Source organism: Stegastes partitus, unplaced genomic scaffold (assembly GCF_000690725.1).
Source record: "Stegastes partitus isolate 25-593 unplaced genomic scaffold, Stegastes_partitus-1.0.2 Scaffold1903, whole genome shotgun sequence".
Taxonomy (NCBI): Eukaryota; Metazoa; Chordata; class Actinopteri; family Pomacentridae; genus Stegastes; species Stegastes partitus.
The window spans coordinates 53,223-65,340 of record NW_007579634.1 but is presented as its reverse complement, the minus strand read 5'-3'; the positions used below and the strand labels follow the sequence as shown (position 1 = coordinate 65,340).

Here is a 12,118-nt window from a genome sequence, read left to right as displayed (position 1 = left end):
CTGTTGGCTAAAACATCCAGCACATTTTTTAAAAGTGATATGTTGCAGTCTGAATTGATGCAGTTTTCTAAACACTTTCTTCAGTTACGATATATACAAACAAAACTACTCAAAGATTGACACTCGTATATTGTAGATATCTACTTTGCTTCCTAAACTTTACCCACACTTTTGACACAGAACTGAAACTGTGATGGAAGTTCACTTCTGTTGGTACATTTTATTTTTGGGTCGCTTGAAGGAAATCAGATTGTGGAACTATGATGAAAGCAGCCACAGCAGGCCAGATTTCAGTGTACTTTGAAAGCATTTTTCAGAATCTGTATAAAGTCCAGCTGAGTTAGAGCATCAAAGCTCTGATCTAGTGGATTCATTTTGGCTTCCAGCTGAATATTACACACAAGTTCACTCATCTTGCTCTCTTTTATCTGCAGGTAAATATTTAGTGTGCGAGTCTACGCTGGGAGATTACTCTAAGCTGCATCCCTGTGCATTCATTTCTAGCTTTTCAGTTGACTTCTGTCATGCTTGTCACTCTATCAAAGGCAGAGCAAATGTAATCTGGTTGAGGGCATGACCATGATGCCAACTGTTGTGGCCTCAGCCGCCAGGCCAGATTATGTCCAAAAGCATTTTATGTAATTCTTAAAAGGATGTGTGTCTTAAGTGGATATTCTAGCCTTGCAACACAAATCCAGAAACTAGTTTAGGGCCTATCTGCGAGCATACTGTTTTCCCAGTAGACCCTTTTTGTAGACATGGAATGTGCCACTGGGGGCAGAGGGGATTTGCTCTTGCTTTGTGCAAAAAAGATAAACAAGTGTCTGTAAAGACAAAAAGTTTCTGTTTTGTACAGTTAGGAGTGTAACTTTGTTAAATCACAGCTTGTGGGAGTCACAAGAAATATTGCATTAGCTTTATGCATTATCTCAATGACTGTTTGTCCCTAAGAGGAAAGGCAGCAGTTATCAGATAGGAAGGTCAGTATTGATTCAGCCATTGTAAAGATTGATTTATGAACCACTGACACAAGTGCTGTTTGTGCTACTCAAGTGCAAGACGAGCGTGTCGTTTTACTGATGCTGTTGAAGCAGTGATCGCTACAAACGCGAGCCTGCTGCATCCTTCTGAATTGTGAAAGGTGAGTGCGTTAGCGTGAAGCAGGAAGACAGTGCAGCGGCCAAATCATTTGTTGAGAGAAGACTAAACTAAGTCTGGATGAGTCAGAGCCCGCTTGTGTCTCTCACCAAGGGTTATTTTTATACCTCGCATAGAGACAAGAATCACAGCTCACCAGCAGCGCACAAAAAGATCAAAATTTTAACTTTTAGTCTCCCTTCCTAATGTGGGTATTCTACAGTCATAGCACTTGATTTTTTTTCTTCCCATTTATGAAATTGCTTTTTGAGAGTCATTTATATCACTTGCACAGTTTGACATTTTCAGATATCTTCTTCCTTTCTTTCTTTCTTTCGGTAGACCAAACCAGTTGCATTTGCTGTCCGCACAAATGTCAACTACAGCCCGTGTCATGATGATGATGTCCCCGTCCCAGGCATGGCCGTCTCCTTTGAGGCTAAAGACTTCCTCCATGTCAAAGAGGTGAGCAGCTAGCTTTCCAATTAGAGATGGTATTCATGATAGCCACGCAGAGGGAAATGAGGATGTTGTTTATTAGAAGAAGATAACTGTCCTGAATTATTGTGTAGAAATTCAACAATGACTGGTGGATAGGACGCCTGGTCAAAGAAGGCTGTGAAATCGGTTTCATCCCCAGTCCAGTGAAGCTTGAAAACACTCGTATCCTCCAGGAGCAGAGAGCCAAACAGGGCAAGTTCCACTCCAGGTAAAAAGTCGTGTCTGTATCAGCATCCTTTACTTTGGCTTTGAGATCATCTAAAATTCATGTAGACTCATTTTGTTTGTTCGTTTTAATCTCACGTGACAAAAAAATCTTTCTTGTTTCAGTAAATTGGGAGCAAACTCATCATCTAGTTTAGGTGAAGTGGTTCCTAACTCACGGAAATCTACTCCTCCTTCGTCTGGTAAGTAGCTTTGTAGAAAAATATTAGAAGTCCACATTTGTACTTGATAAATTCTTTGGTCTTTCAAACCACATTTAAACTGCTGAAACTTATTTGAAGGTAAGATGCACCAGATATTTCAGATTTTTTACCCTCAGTTAAACAGACATTGTTCTTGCCATAATTGTATTTTTACATGTTTCATTTACTCTCTGTGTAGTATCTACATTCTGTGCTACTGTCGATGTGAAACGTAGCTGAACGTACATTTGACCTCCTGTGTTCACTTCTGTGTGACGATGCTCTTGTCTGTCTGTGTGGGTAGCCATTGACATAGACGCCACAGGCTTAGACCCCGAGGACAATGAGCTTCCGGTCAACCTGCGCTCCCCTAAAGCCAGTCCAAACACTGTCATGTCACCCCTAGCAAAAGAGAAACGAATGCCCTTCTTTAAGAAGGTAAACTCTGGACAACCCCACCCTACTCCTCTCCTCTGTCCGTCCGCACGGCTCTGAACAAAATGCCTGTGGCTGCTCGGCCTCACTCAGCGCCCGTCCTGTGTGTCTACACCGTTGTCCTCGTCCCTCGGCGTGCACTCCGCTGTTAGCATGCATGCCTGTTCTTAACCTATCTCTCTTTCCTCTTCCGTCTCACCACAGCTAAGCAGAAGCAGAAGTCGGTAAGTCTTGGTGTGCAGTAAACAGGAACAGCAGGGTTTGTAGATGACCTCCATGGTCTGAACTGTACAAACTCTCCATGTTTCCTGAGCAGAGATTCACCCCTGTACTGACCTCTTACCCTACTCACTGCTCCTGCAAACCTCTGTGTTGTGTTTGTTTGTCAGTGAACTTGTGAGATTAAGCGAGAACTCAGTGTGAACAGTTTTTATTATGATCAGACATACGCTCATTCATTTTCTTGCTAAAAGGTTGGTGAGGAGATTAATGCCTCTGTTCAATCTTCCATCAGTATGAAGCTGTGATAAGAGGACAGTTAGCACAGTTTAGAATAAAACTGGGGAAACAGCCAGTCTGTTTATATCCAAAAAGTAATAAAATCTGCCTAACAACCAAGAAATAGTTTGGCACATAACCCCTCATAAACGGCAACTTGTGTTTTTATTCACTTCAGTTATTAGATAGATCATTCAAACAAGATGTAACATGTTAATTAATGAGCATTTGAGGTACTGGTAAGCACAATTTGTTTCCGTTGCTCAAAGCCAGGCAAGTTGTTTCCATGTTTCCATCATTTTTGCTAAACTAACAGGCTGCTGGATCCAGCTTCATATTGAGCACACAGACAGGAAGAATTCTATTAATCTTCTCATCTTACTTAGCAAGAACACAAAGTGTATTTCCTAAAATGTCAAACTGTTATACACATATGACTGTAAACCACTCACATTTTTCATCAGTGAGTGGAGAAATAGTGCAGACATTTGTACGAAATCTCTCAGACAAACAGTTAAATAGAAGGCCTTGTTTCCCATGATTAAAGTGACCCTGTAATCCAGGGTTAACTACGGCCACCGAAAGTATCTGAACAGAACCACATTTTTCATTAGTACAATCATGTTAGTCAGCAGTAGTGTGCATCAGTTCCCACAACATCCCTGGGGAAGCTCAGTGACGACAGTAAACGTTAGACAGAAAGAAAACGACGTGAGGAGATGAGTAAAAGAATCAAAATAAATCTTCTGAAACACTTATCGTAAAGATAACAGAATGAGAGAGCAGCTGGGGCATTCGGACAAATAAGGGGTGACTGAGAAAATGACTGTGTGGTGACAATCAGCAGTCCTTTTAAGTAGCTAGAGAAGGTCAAAGTAAACGCTCATTCTGCTTCCCAGCTGTCCGTCTTCCAGCAGAGCCTCTACTGCGATTTTTGCTTTAAAAAAGGAAAGAGAAAGTACTTTCATTTTCCTCCAGCGTGCTAACATATCCGCACATCCTTCACACATGCTGCTCTACCAGACGCCTGGGACACACAGCTACATCAGGTTCACCGCCTCGCTGTCAGATGCAGACAGAAATGGATTTCCTCAGAGAACGTACAAGCACGGCACGCATGAAAATACACACAAACACTGACAAAATTGAAGCGTGCGTTGACAGTGTTTGCGTAATTTCTCTCACTGCCAGAAGCGGAAGACAAAACTTCCACCGATACCTAATTTGCATCACATTTTAAAAAAGAAACGCTCATTTTCAAGAGGCAGGAACAAGTTCATTATTTCTTTAAAATGACTTAATGATAATTCCATAAATGCTGTTACAGACTACAAATATGATACCAGAGCTGTCAGATTCAAAATCTGTAAACCACAATGTGTAAGAATTAATGGATTGAGTCAATTTTGTCACTAAAAACACAAACAAAAACAGTTTTTATTGGTCTTTTTAGCCTAGCAACTACACAGACTGCTCTGGCAATAAACAAGGGCCACAAGAACTGAACATCTGACTTAAATCCATGATATTAACATGTACACATGATTCTTGAAGAGACAACCGCACACTCACACAAGTAAGTTGTAGACGTATGAATATCCTATTACAGTCAAACATTTGGCATTCTTTTTAGTACAATATGTTTATTCCAGTTTATGGAAGGAGATTGTCCTAGAATGTAATTCTTAAAAAATATCCTTGTTCATTTCACATTTCAAAAATAACTCAACAGTGGCATCATGAACTGTATCGATTGATTCAATATTAAATCTATTGTATGCTGTTAATGAGGCAAATCTGTAATGAATCTAAATGTTTATTTAAACTCAGGCTGTTACATAAACTGAGCTCTCACTTTTTCCCAACCTGCAAGTTCCTCTAACTGTGTCCTAATTCTTCAAGTTCTTCAGTTCTAGCCTCTGTTGATCTACTGTGGCTTCTTTCCCCTCTCTGACTTACTTTTTCTGCAATTTGTTTTCCTTTTTATTCAGTGACATCAGAACCATGAGACGAGAGTCTTGATCTGTCATGAAAAATTATCTTTTGACCCGCTTTGAAAATTGCAACGTTAAAAATTCAAGAAGCAAACTGCCAAATTTTTAAATCAAAGCTGTGTTTGTGTTTTGTCGGGCCAGCTGAGACGCACCGTTTCATGGTTCACAGTGTTCCAGTGCTTTTAAATTGTCTCATTCACTGTTGTTCCAACCGCTCAAGTGATTTGCGATGGTGAGCGTTTACTTTGTCTCCATAAATGTGTGTAACCGTTTTTCTTCCTCTCCATCTCCTCTCCAAAGACGGAACACATTCCTCCGTACGACGTTGTGCCTTCCATGCGGCCCGTGGTTCTGGTTGGACCATCACTGAAGGGCTACGAGGTGCGTCAAAACTTCGACATTTCAAACACAACGCTGACGTTGCTCTTCATTATCAGAAAATGTTATCTTTAACTTTGATGTCTCCTCGATTTCCTTGCCGACAGGTGACAGACATGATGCAAAAAGCACTGTTTGACTTTTTGAAACACAGATTCGAGGGAAGGTAAGTTCCCTGTGACCTTTTAAAATGCTTCCTTCCTCATTCTTCCTCTCTCCAAGTCTGTAGGCTGGTATTTATCTGTCCCCCGAGGTTAGCAGAGGGAGTGTGTAACAAGTTTGTTTGGCCTGGAGATGTGTGCTGCTGCTTTAAATAGGACCTCTCCATGTCCTTAATAGGCCATAGTGGGCCCTAGAGCAGAGCAGGATTCTCCTTACTTAAGTCCATCCTTCCATCCAGAGAGGCCATAAAGTTACACAACTCTAAGATCCACTCAGACATCAGCAGACAATATTGTTAGTTTGCTTTTAAAGTGTTGATTTTTTTCAAACTCACGCCTCTAAGTAATTCTGTTTGTCATTTGTCTTTGATTTGCTGTTGGTTTTTCTTAATTGCTTTGGCCCACTTTTCAAATGGCAATCATGGTTCTTAAAACGTTGTGAGCAGTTCACAAACACACAGTTTATAACCTCCAAGTAGCATCCGTAGTGGCTTTTATACAGAATCCATCTGCATAAAGAACAATTACCTTCATATAATGCACACACTGGTAATGTGGTTATGTCGAAAAACAGAAGTGATATCAGATGAATTTAACTCACTTTACGTAACACTGTTTGTGATTCTGGAGCAAACAGACATCAGAGGGGGACAAGTTCTGCACAGTCGGCCCATAACGGCGTGAAGTCTGTGTGAATGTCAGATTGTATGTTCGGAAAGCACATGATTTTCATATATTTATTTTTTTGTTGTTGCATTTTCGGGCTTTATTTAGATAACACAGTAGAGAGATAGACAGGAAATGTGAGGAGAGATGCTCCGGCAAAGGTTTGGCCAGTCGCAAGTCAAACCAGGGACTCCGACAACACTGCTAACAATATGATACACATAAAAAGTTACAGGAATCATCCAACACAGCCTTCCTCTTAGATTTTGGGAAAGTGTGGATGGACGGGATTTCTGAAGTTATTTAGAATAGAATAGAATAGAATAGAATAGAATAGAATAGAATATCTTTATTTGTCTTTGTATATGTGAAATGAAAGTGTATGCAAACTAATTCAAGTGCCAACAGTAAAGTGCATCAATCAGAGATATATGAATAAATAAAGAAAAATGTCTCTAATCAAATCAAATCAAGTTTATTGTCATTTTGCTGTACATACACAGTAGTACAGGCAAGATGAGAGAGCGTTTCTTCAGGATCATTTAATTAGTAAGTTTCGCGGAATGCATATTGGGGGCGTCTGAGGTTGCCAAGACACTAAACGTTCACTCTCCGCTGCGTCCATGCACGCCGCTCATCTCTACGCTAACTATAAAAATATAATATAAAAAGAGAAGTAAAGATTTTAAAAAGGAAAAGATAAAAGGAAAAAAAAGAAATGTAACCGTCTGTTGAGCAGATCTGATGAAATGTTGACAGTTTAAAAACAAGAGAACAGACTTTCTTGAAATTAGTTGTTTCTGTGAGAAGAGATTTGATGAAAACCCTTCATCAAGAAGGTTTATAGGATCTCCAGTTCAACTTTTAGGTTTCTTTTGTTAGTCTGTATGAGAAATAAAAAGAGAAGCACAATTTTTGTGGGCCTATCTAAGACATTTTATTTAGCAAGTATCAAGAAAAATAGTCTTTTTAGGGGGATACCTTGATAGATTTATTCATTTTTAACCTATAGTGTAAATGTTTTAAGGGTTTTTATTCATAAACTGATGTATTTGCTTTTAATGCTTTCAAAACTGCAACAGTGTTCTCAGAAAGTGCACTCAAGTGTTTGGTATTTACGTTTCCTATCAATTCAAGTTCATATTATCTGATTTACTCGTTCCTTCTCGTCTCTTTTGCCAGAATATCAATCACTCGCGTCACGGCGGACATCTCTCTTGCCAAACGCTCCGTCCTGAACAATCCCAGCAAGCACGCCATCATCGAACGCTCCAACACACGCTCAAACTTGGGTAAGTTTGCGAGAAATCTCCCCATTGCCCGGGAACATCTGGTGTTTTGATTCATAATGTTTTCAAGGAGACCAGCTTACGTCGAAAAGGAAGGAAACGATTAAAGAAACTCTTGACAATGGTAATGATAACTCCCGACGGCCCTGAGTGGCCTTGGCCGGTTTCTTTTGTTAGGAATGAAAGATAGAGCATAAGTGCCCGATAACAAGTTCAAGAACCGCTCTGATTTGACTGAAGTTGATTGGAGTTTAGATGTGATTAGAATGAAACAGATTCCTGAGTCAAACGGAGGTGACAAGGCTAATTTCTGCTATGTATCTCTATAAGAATAAGGAAGAAACCTCTGGAAAAAGTTGTATGAGGTTTAATTTTGTTTACCGAGAGCCACCATATTCTAACTATAATAATTATTATTGAATTTCCCTTCTGGGATAAATAAAGTAGTTTTCATTCATTTCATTTCATAACTTTGACTTGTTCTCTTTCCAGAACTACCACTGTGCATTTTAATTATATATTCACACTGAGACACATTTAGAGCTAAGATTCATATTCGCTCCATATTTGAGTGCCACATTGCGTCTGTTTAGTCATTTAACTGCCAAAAATATCCATCTTAGCAAGTCATCTTGGTTTCTGATGTATCTTAAAGTCCTCGTTTTCCTGCCAAAAGAGTAGGATTTCTGCCTTTGTTTCCAGTGCACATTTCTCATGGCATTTTTTTCAATCAAAAGTGACGTTGGCTTGAAGCTAAAATTACTTCAAGATAAAATAAATGATTTCAGGAAAATGTAGCATTAGAAACAAGGGAAGTTATCTCACTCCTCTGGCATATTTTAGCAGGAAAATGAGAATTTGAATGAGCTGTTAGGTTGGAATGTCTTCGTGTTATCAGTTTACTTCAGACTTTGTCGTGACTGGAAGTCATGGAACTTGGCCACGAGTTCCCTCAGACTGGGACTTGTGCCTTTCTGTGGTGTTTGTCGGATTGCAGTCACAGTGTCATCTGTTGGAGTGGGGTTTGCGTGCTGTAACAGTCAGTATTTGTTAGAGATAACATAATGTGACCCGCCGCTCCTCTCAGAGCTATTAGTCTCTGAGCCTAAAGTCATGATGTCTTTTGAATATTTAAGTCTCTGTGAAGCAGAAAGATGCAAACAGAGCACCAAATTAGTGAAGCAATGCAGTCAGATTTTTTTAAAGCCATACATTGTATGACCAATGGGCATATAAAGAAACAACCAGGAGGTGGTTGTGCCTCTGGGCAAGGTGCAGTCTTAAATATTTAATTACATTTTAGAACCATTTTTTAGCCATGCGGGTGAAGATAAAGCTTTGTGCAGACATTCATGTAGCCCTCCAAATAGATTCAAATGGCTTTTGTGACCCTTTAACTTTTCATCAGGTCAAAATATGATAATTATAAAATAAGATTATTAATATTTGTGCTTGACTTATGATCGAATAAAAGCAAAGACAGCTCTGTCAGTGTTTAGTGCTAATTAGGAAAAGTTACAGAAGTGCAAACACACTGAACTAAAATGGTGAATCTGGTTGTTGAAGTTGATCATTTTGACACAACATTTATTGTATTCAACTCTTTTTTTATTGTTTGTGATCATAATATATAAATTAGATTAAAATAGCAATTGAAGAGTTCATTTGCAAAAACAGATAACTCCATCTTCACAAACCTTCAGAAAACTCACTTTTCCATCGTTTACCTGAGACAATATCAATCAAACTTAAGTCATCTCTATTTTTGTCATTTCTACTGAGTCAGATCCACTCAGCTTCAGTTTGATTGATATTATCTCAAGCAAACAACAAAAACAATAAGTTTTCTGAAAATAACTAAAAAATAATAATGTTCAGCTCTCTCCTTCTCTAAATTACATCATCCAAACTTGCATATTAAACAGAGACATGACAGCATGGTGAGTTGTTTGAGTCAGACGAGTTTTTGTAAAAAGAAATGCAAGTTTTGTGATTCATTCAAACACAAACACAGAGAATGTTAGTTTACAGTATGTTTGTCACGGTATGGCAAATATGGCAAAAAATTAAGTAGTCAAAACTTCAGAAGCCTGTTTGCACCGTATGCTGTACAATCATGATACAGCTTCACTAAAAGGCAATAAATGATAACAGAAAATAATCAAAACCTCTCCTTCTATTTCCAGCTGAAGTCCAGAGTGAGATCGAGCGGATTTTCGAACTGGCCCGGACGTTACAGCTGGTGGTTCTGGACGCCGACACCATCAACCACCCGTCACAGCTGGGGAAGACTTCCCTCGCCCCCATCATCGTCTACGTCAAGATCACTTCCCCCAAGGTTTGGAAAAATTAGCTTCATTGATGATCAAAGGAAAACAGAGATGCGGATATGCTGTGCGCGTACGCTGTGATGATAAATAAGGACAGGGTGACGAATGAAAACAGCTGAGGCGATGTTCCCTCTACTCCCATTCAAGGATTAGTCAGCTCCACTGGCTTGTTTGTGTGTGACTTGTCGTCATGTCTTGTCGCCGCTCGTATCGTCTGTCTGTAACTGAGCTGCTCCCTGGCTGTGATTTTAAATCCAGCATGTCAGACGTGACTGCTGATTCATCACTCCGACCTTCAGCAAGTGTAAAAAAAAGGCTCATGATTCAGTGATCAATAAAAAAGAAAACACAGGCTTTTGGGTATCGCGTAAAATGAGAGAGAGCATAGCTAAAGAGGAAAAGGAGATGAACGCACGCTTTAAATCAAAGTGGCAGCAGAGTGAGTCACACTCAGAGTGGGAAAAGATGAATTGCTCTTTATCACCTGTCCTCTCAATTATACTTTATTGCCACTTCATATACAACTAGCCTTAGAGGGATAATGACAGTATTTTTTTTCCCCCCGAATTTAATATAAAAATATAGGCAGTGATGGAAGAGATGCTCATTTAGTTAAGTAAAAGTACCAAACAGCTTTTAAACTCTACTTAAATAAAAGTACACACGTATTATCAGCTAAATTCAGTTAAAATATCAAAAGTACTTCTACTATAGATGGCTTGCTTCTTTTACAAATCTGTGATTAAATATTGCAGTCATTATTCTTGTAAAAGGGAAACTCCACTTTATATGTGTAAAACGTTGTTTAAAGTATTTTGTGCTTCCAGAGGGAGCTTTGTGAAGTCTGTGGCCTTAATTATTTAAATGAAACCATCTCAGAGGTTTGAAAAAGAAACGTCTCTTCGGCAGATCTGATAAGGAGTCACTGGGACAAAGGATCCAAACTAAACACTGCGTCATGAGCCAAGTGCCTCGAAATCACTGGTTTAATCTTTAACCATGTAGTACATGATGTTAACTTATTTATTTTAATACAAAATCTTTATATAAGTTGTAACTAAAACTGTCAGATAATAACTACAATGTTGGGGAGTAGAAATATAACCCAGCTTCAAAAGATCGTCCATCTTTTTACATTTTATTTCAAATAACGCAAACATTCACAGATTTGAATATTGCTCACACAAAGCCCTAATTAAGTTCTGTCAAAAACTGCCATGACCTTGTTGCCTTCTGTCCTTATTTGCCTTCAGGTGCTGCAGCGGCTCATCAAGTCCAGAGGCAAGTCTCAGGCCAAACACCTCAATGTCCAGATGGTGGCCGCCGACAAGCTGGCTCAGTGCCCTCCCGTAAGTGCCCACACTGGACCCAAATGATTGCTGATTCGATTCCAGTGTTTGAAATAACTTAGATTTTTGTCCTTTTTGGCTTTTGGTTTTGAGTTTTGTGCATATCTGAATTCAGATTTTTTTTTTTTTAAACGTTGGAATTCCTGCCAGTTCTATTTCTGTTCCTCTGTAATCTGCTTAGTTATTATTTTAGAAAATGAAGCAAGCACCCCAGGCTTGTGAAAGTGCAGGCTTAATTTAATTCAAATAGCATTCGATATCTTTGGGGAATTACCATTTAAGATTTTCTCTGAATTAATTCCTAATGCTGTTTAGTATTTAATCCAGTGGGTTGTTTCTAACACCGCTCTGACATTTTGTGTATATAAAGTATGATTTCTGTACATATACATTTTTATTTTAAATCTCTGTAGTTTTCTTAAATCAGACACAGAATCAAGAGTCTTTTATTGTGAAATTCCACAACAGCTCCACCTGGTTTTCTTGACCTTGTCATGTCTCCATTTCATTTCCTTTAACTCGGATTGCACCCGTCTCGCCTTCCTCAGGAGATGTTCGACATCATCCTCGATGAGAACCAGCTGGAGGATGCATGTGAGCATATGGCTGATTACCTGGAGGCCTACTGGAAGAGCACCCACCCCACCAGCTGCACACCCCCCAACCCACTGCTAACGAAGCTGCCCACAGCCGCCCTGCCCTCCAGCCCAGCCCCGGTCTCCGGTGTGCAGGTACAAGTGCTGAGCAGAGGGATAATCTGTAGCAAAGCTGTGGGTGGACAGGAGGGGAAGTGATGAAGGCGGTGCTAGACGGTTTAAAAAAGCAGGAGATGAAGGAAAACGGGGCATAGATTTATTGAACTTTGAAGGATTACACTTAAAATGCTTTAATCCTCTGTACCCCAAGCAGTTTCTGGGCATTTCCTGCTCCTGTCACATTTTTTTTACTAGCTGTAGGCTCATTTTCACAGCAA

General features: G+C 39.5%; 1 protein-coding gene across 2 annotated transcripts in view; it reads left to right on the top strand.

Annotated features, from left to right (window-relative positions):
* cacnb2a (calcium channel, voltage-dependent, beta 2a) overlaps window positions 1–12,118 on the top strand; it is a 37,542-nt gene that overhangs the window by 19,745 nt on the left and 5,679 nt on the right. Inside the window, exons 3-12 of one of the 2 annotated variants that reach the window (XM_008302900.1) lie at window positions 1,480–1,602; window positions 1,710–1,846; window positions 1,969–2,045; window positions 2,350–2,483; window positions 5,273–5,353; window positions 5,458–5,516; window positions 7,360–7,469; window positions 9,653–9,804; window positions 11,050–11,145; window positions 11,694–11,876. In XM_008302900.1, coding sequence (XP_008301122.1) covers window positions 1,480–1,602; window positions 1,710–1,846; window positions 1,969–2,045; window positions 2,350–2,483; window positions 5,273–5,353; window positions 5,458–5,516; window positions 7,360–7,469; window positions 9,653–9,804; window positions 11,050–11,145; window positions 11,694–11,876 — 1,152 coding nt within the window. Of the gene's footprint in view, window positions 1–1,479; window positions 1,603–1,709; window positions 1,847–1,968; window positions 2,046–2,349; window positions 2,484–5,272; window positions 5,354–5,457; window positions 5,517–7,359; window positions 7,470–9,652; window positions 9,805–11,049; window positions 11,146–11,693; window positions 12,057–12,118 lie in introns of those variants that run through there. The other variant, XM_008302901.1, reaches the window with a different exon arrangement.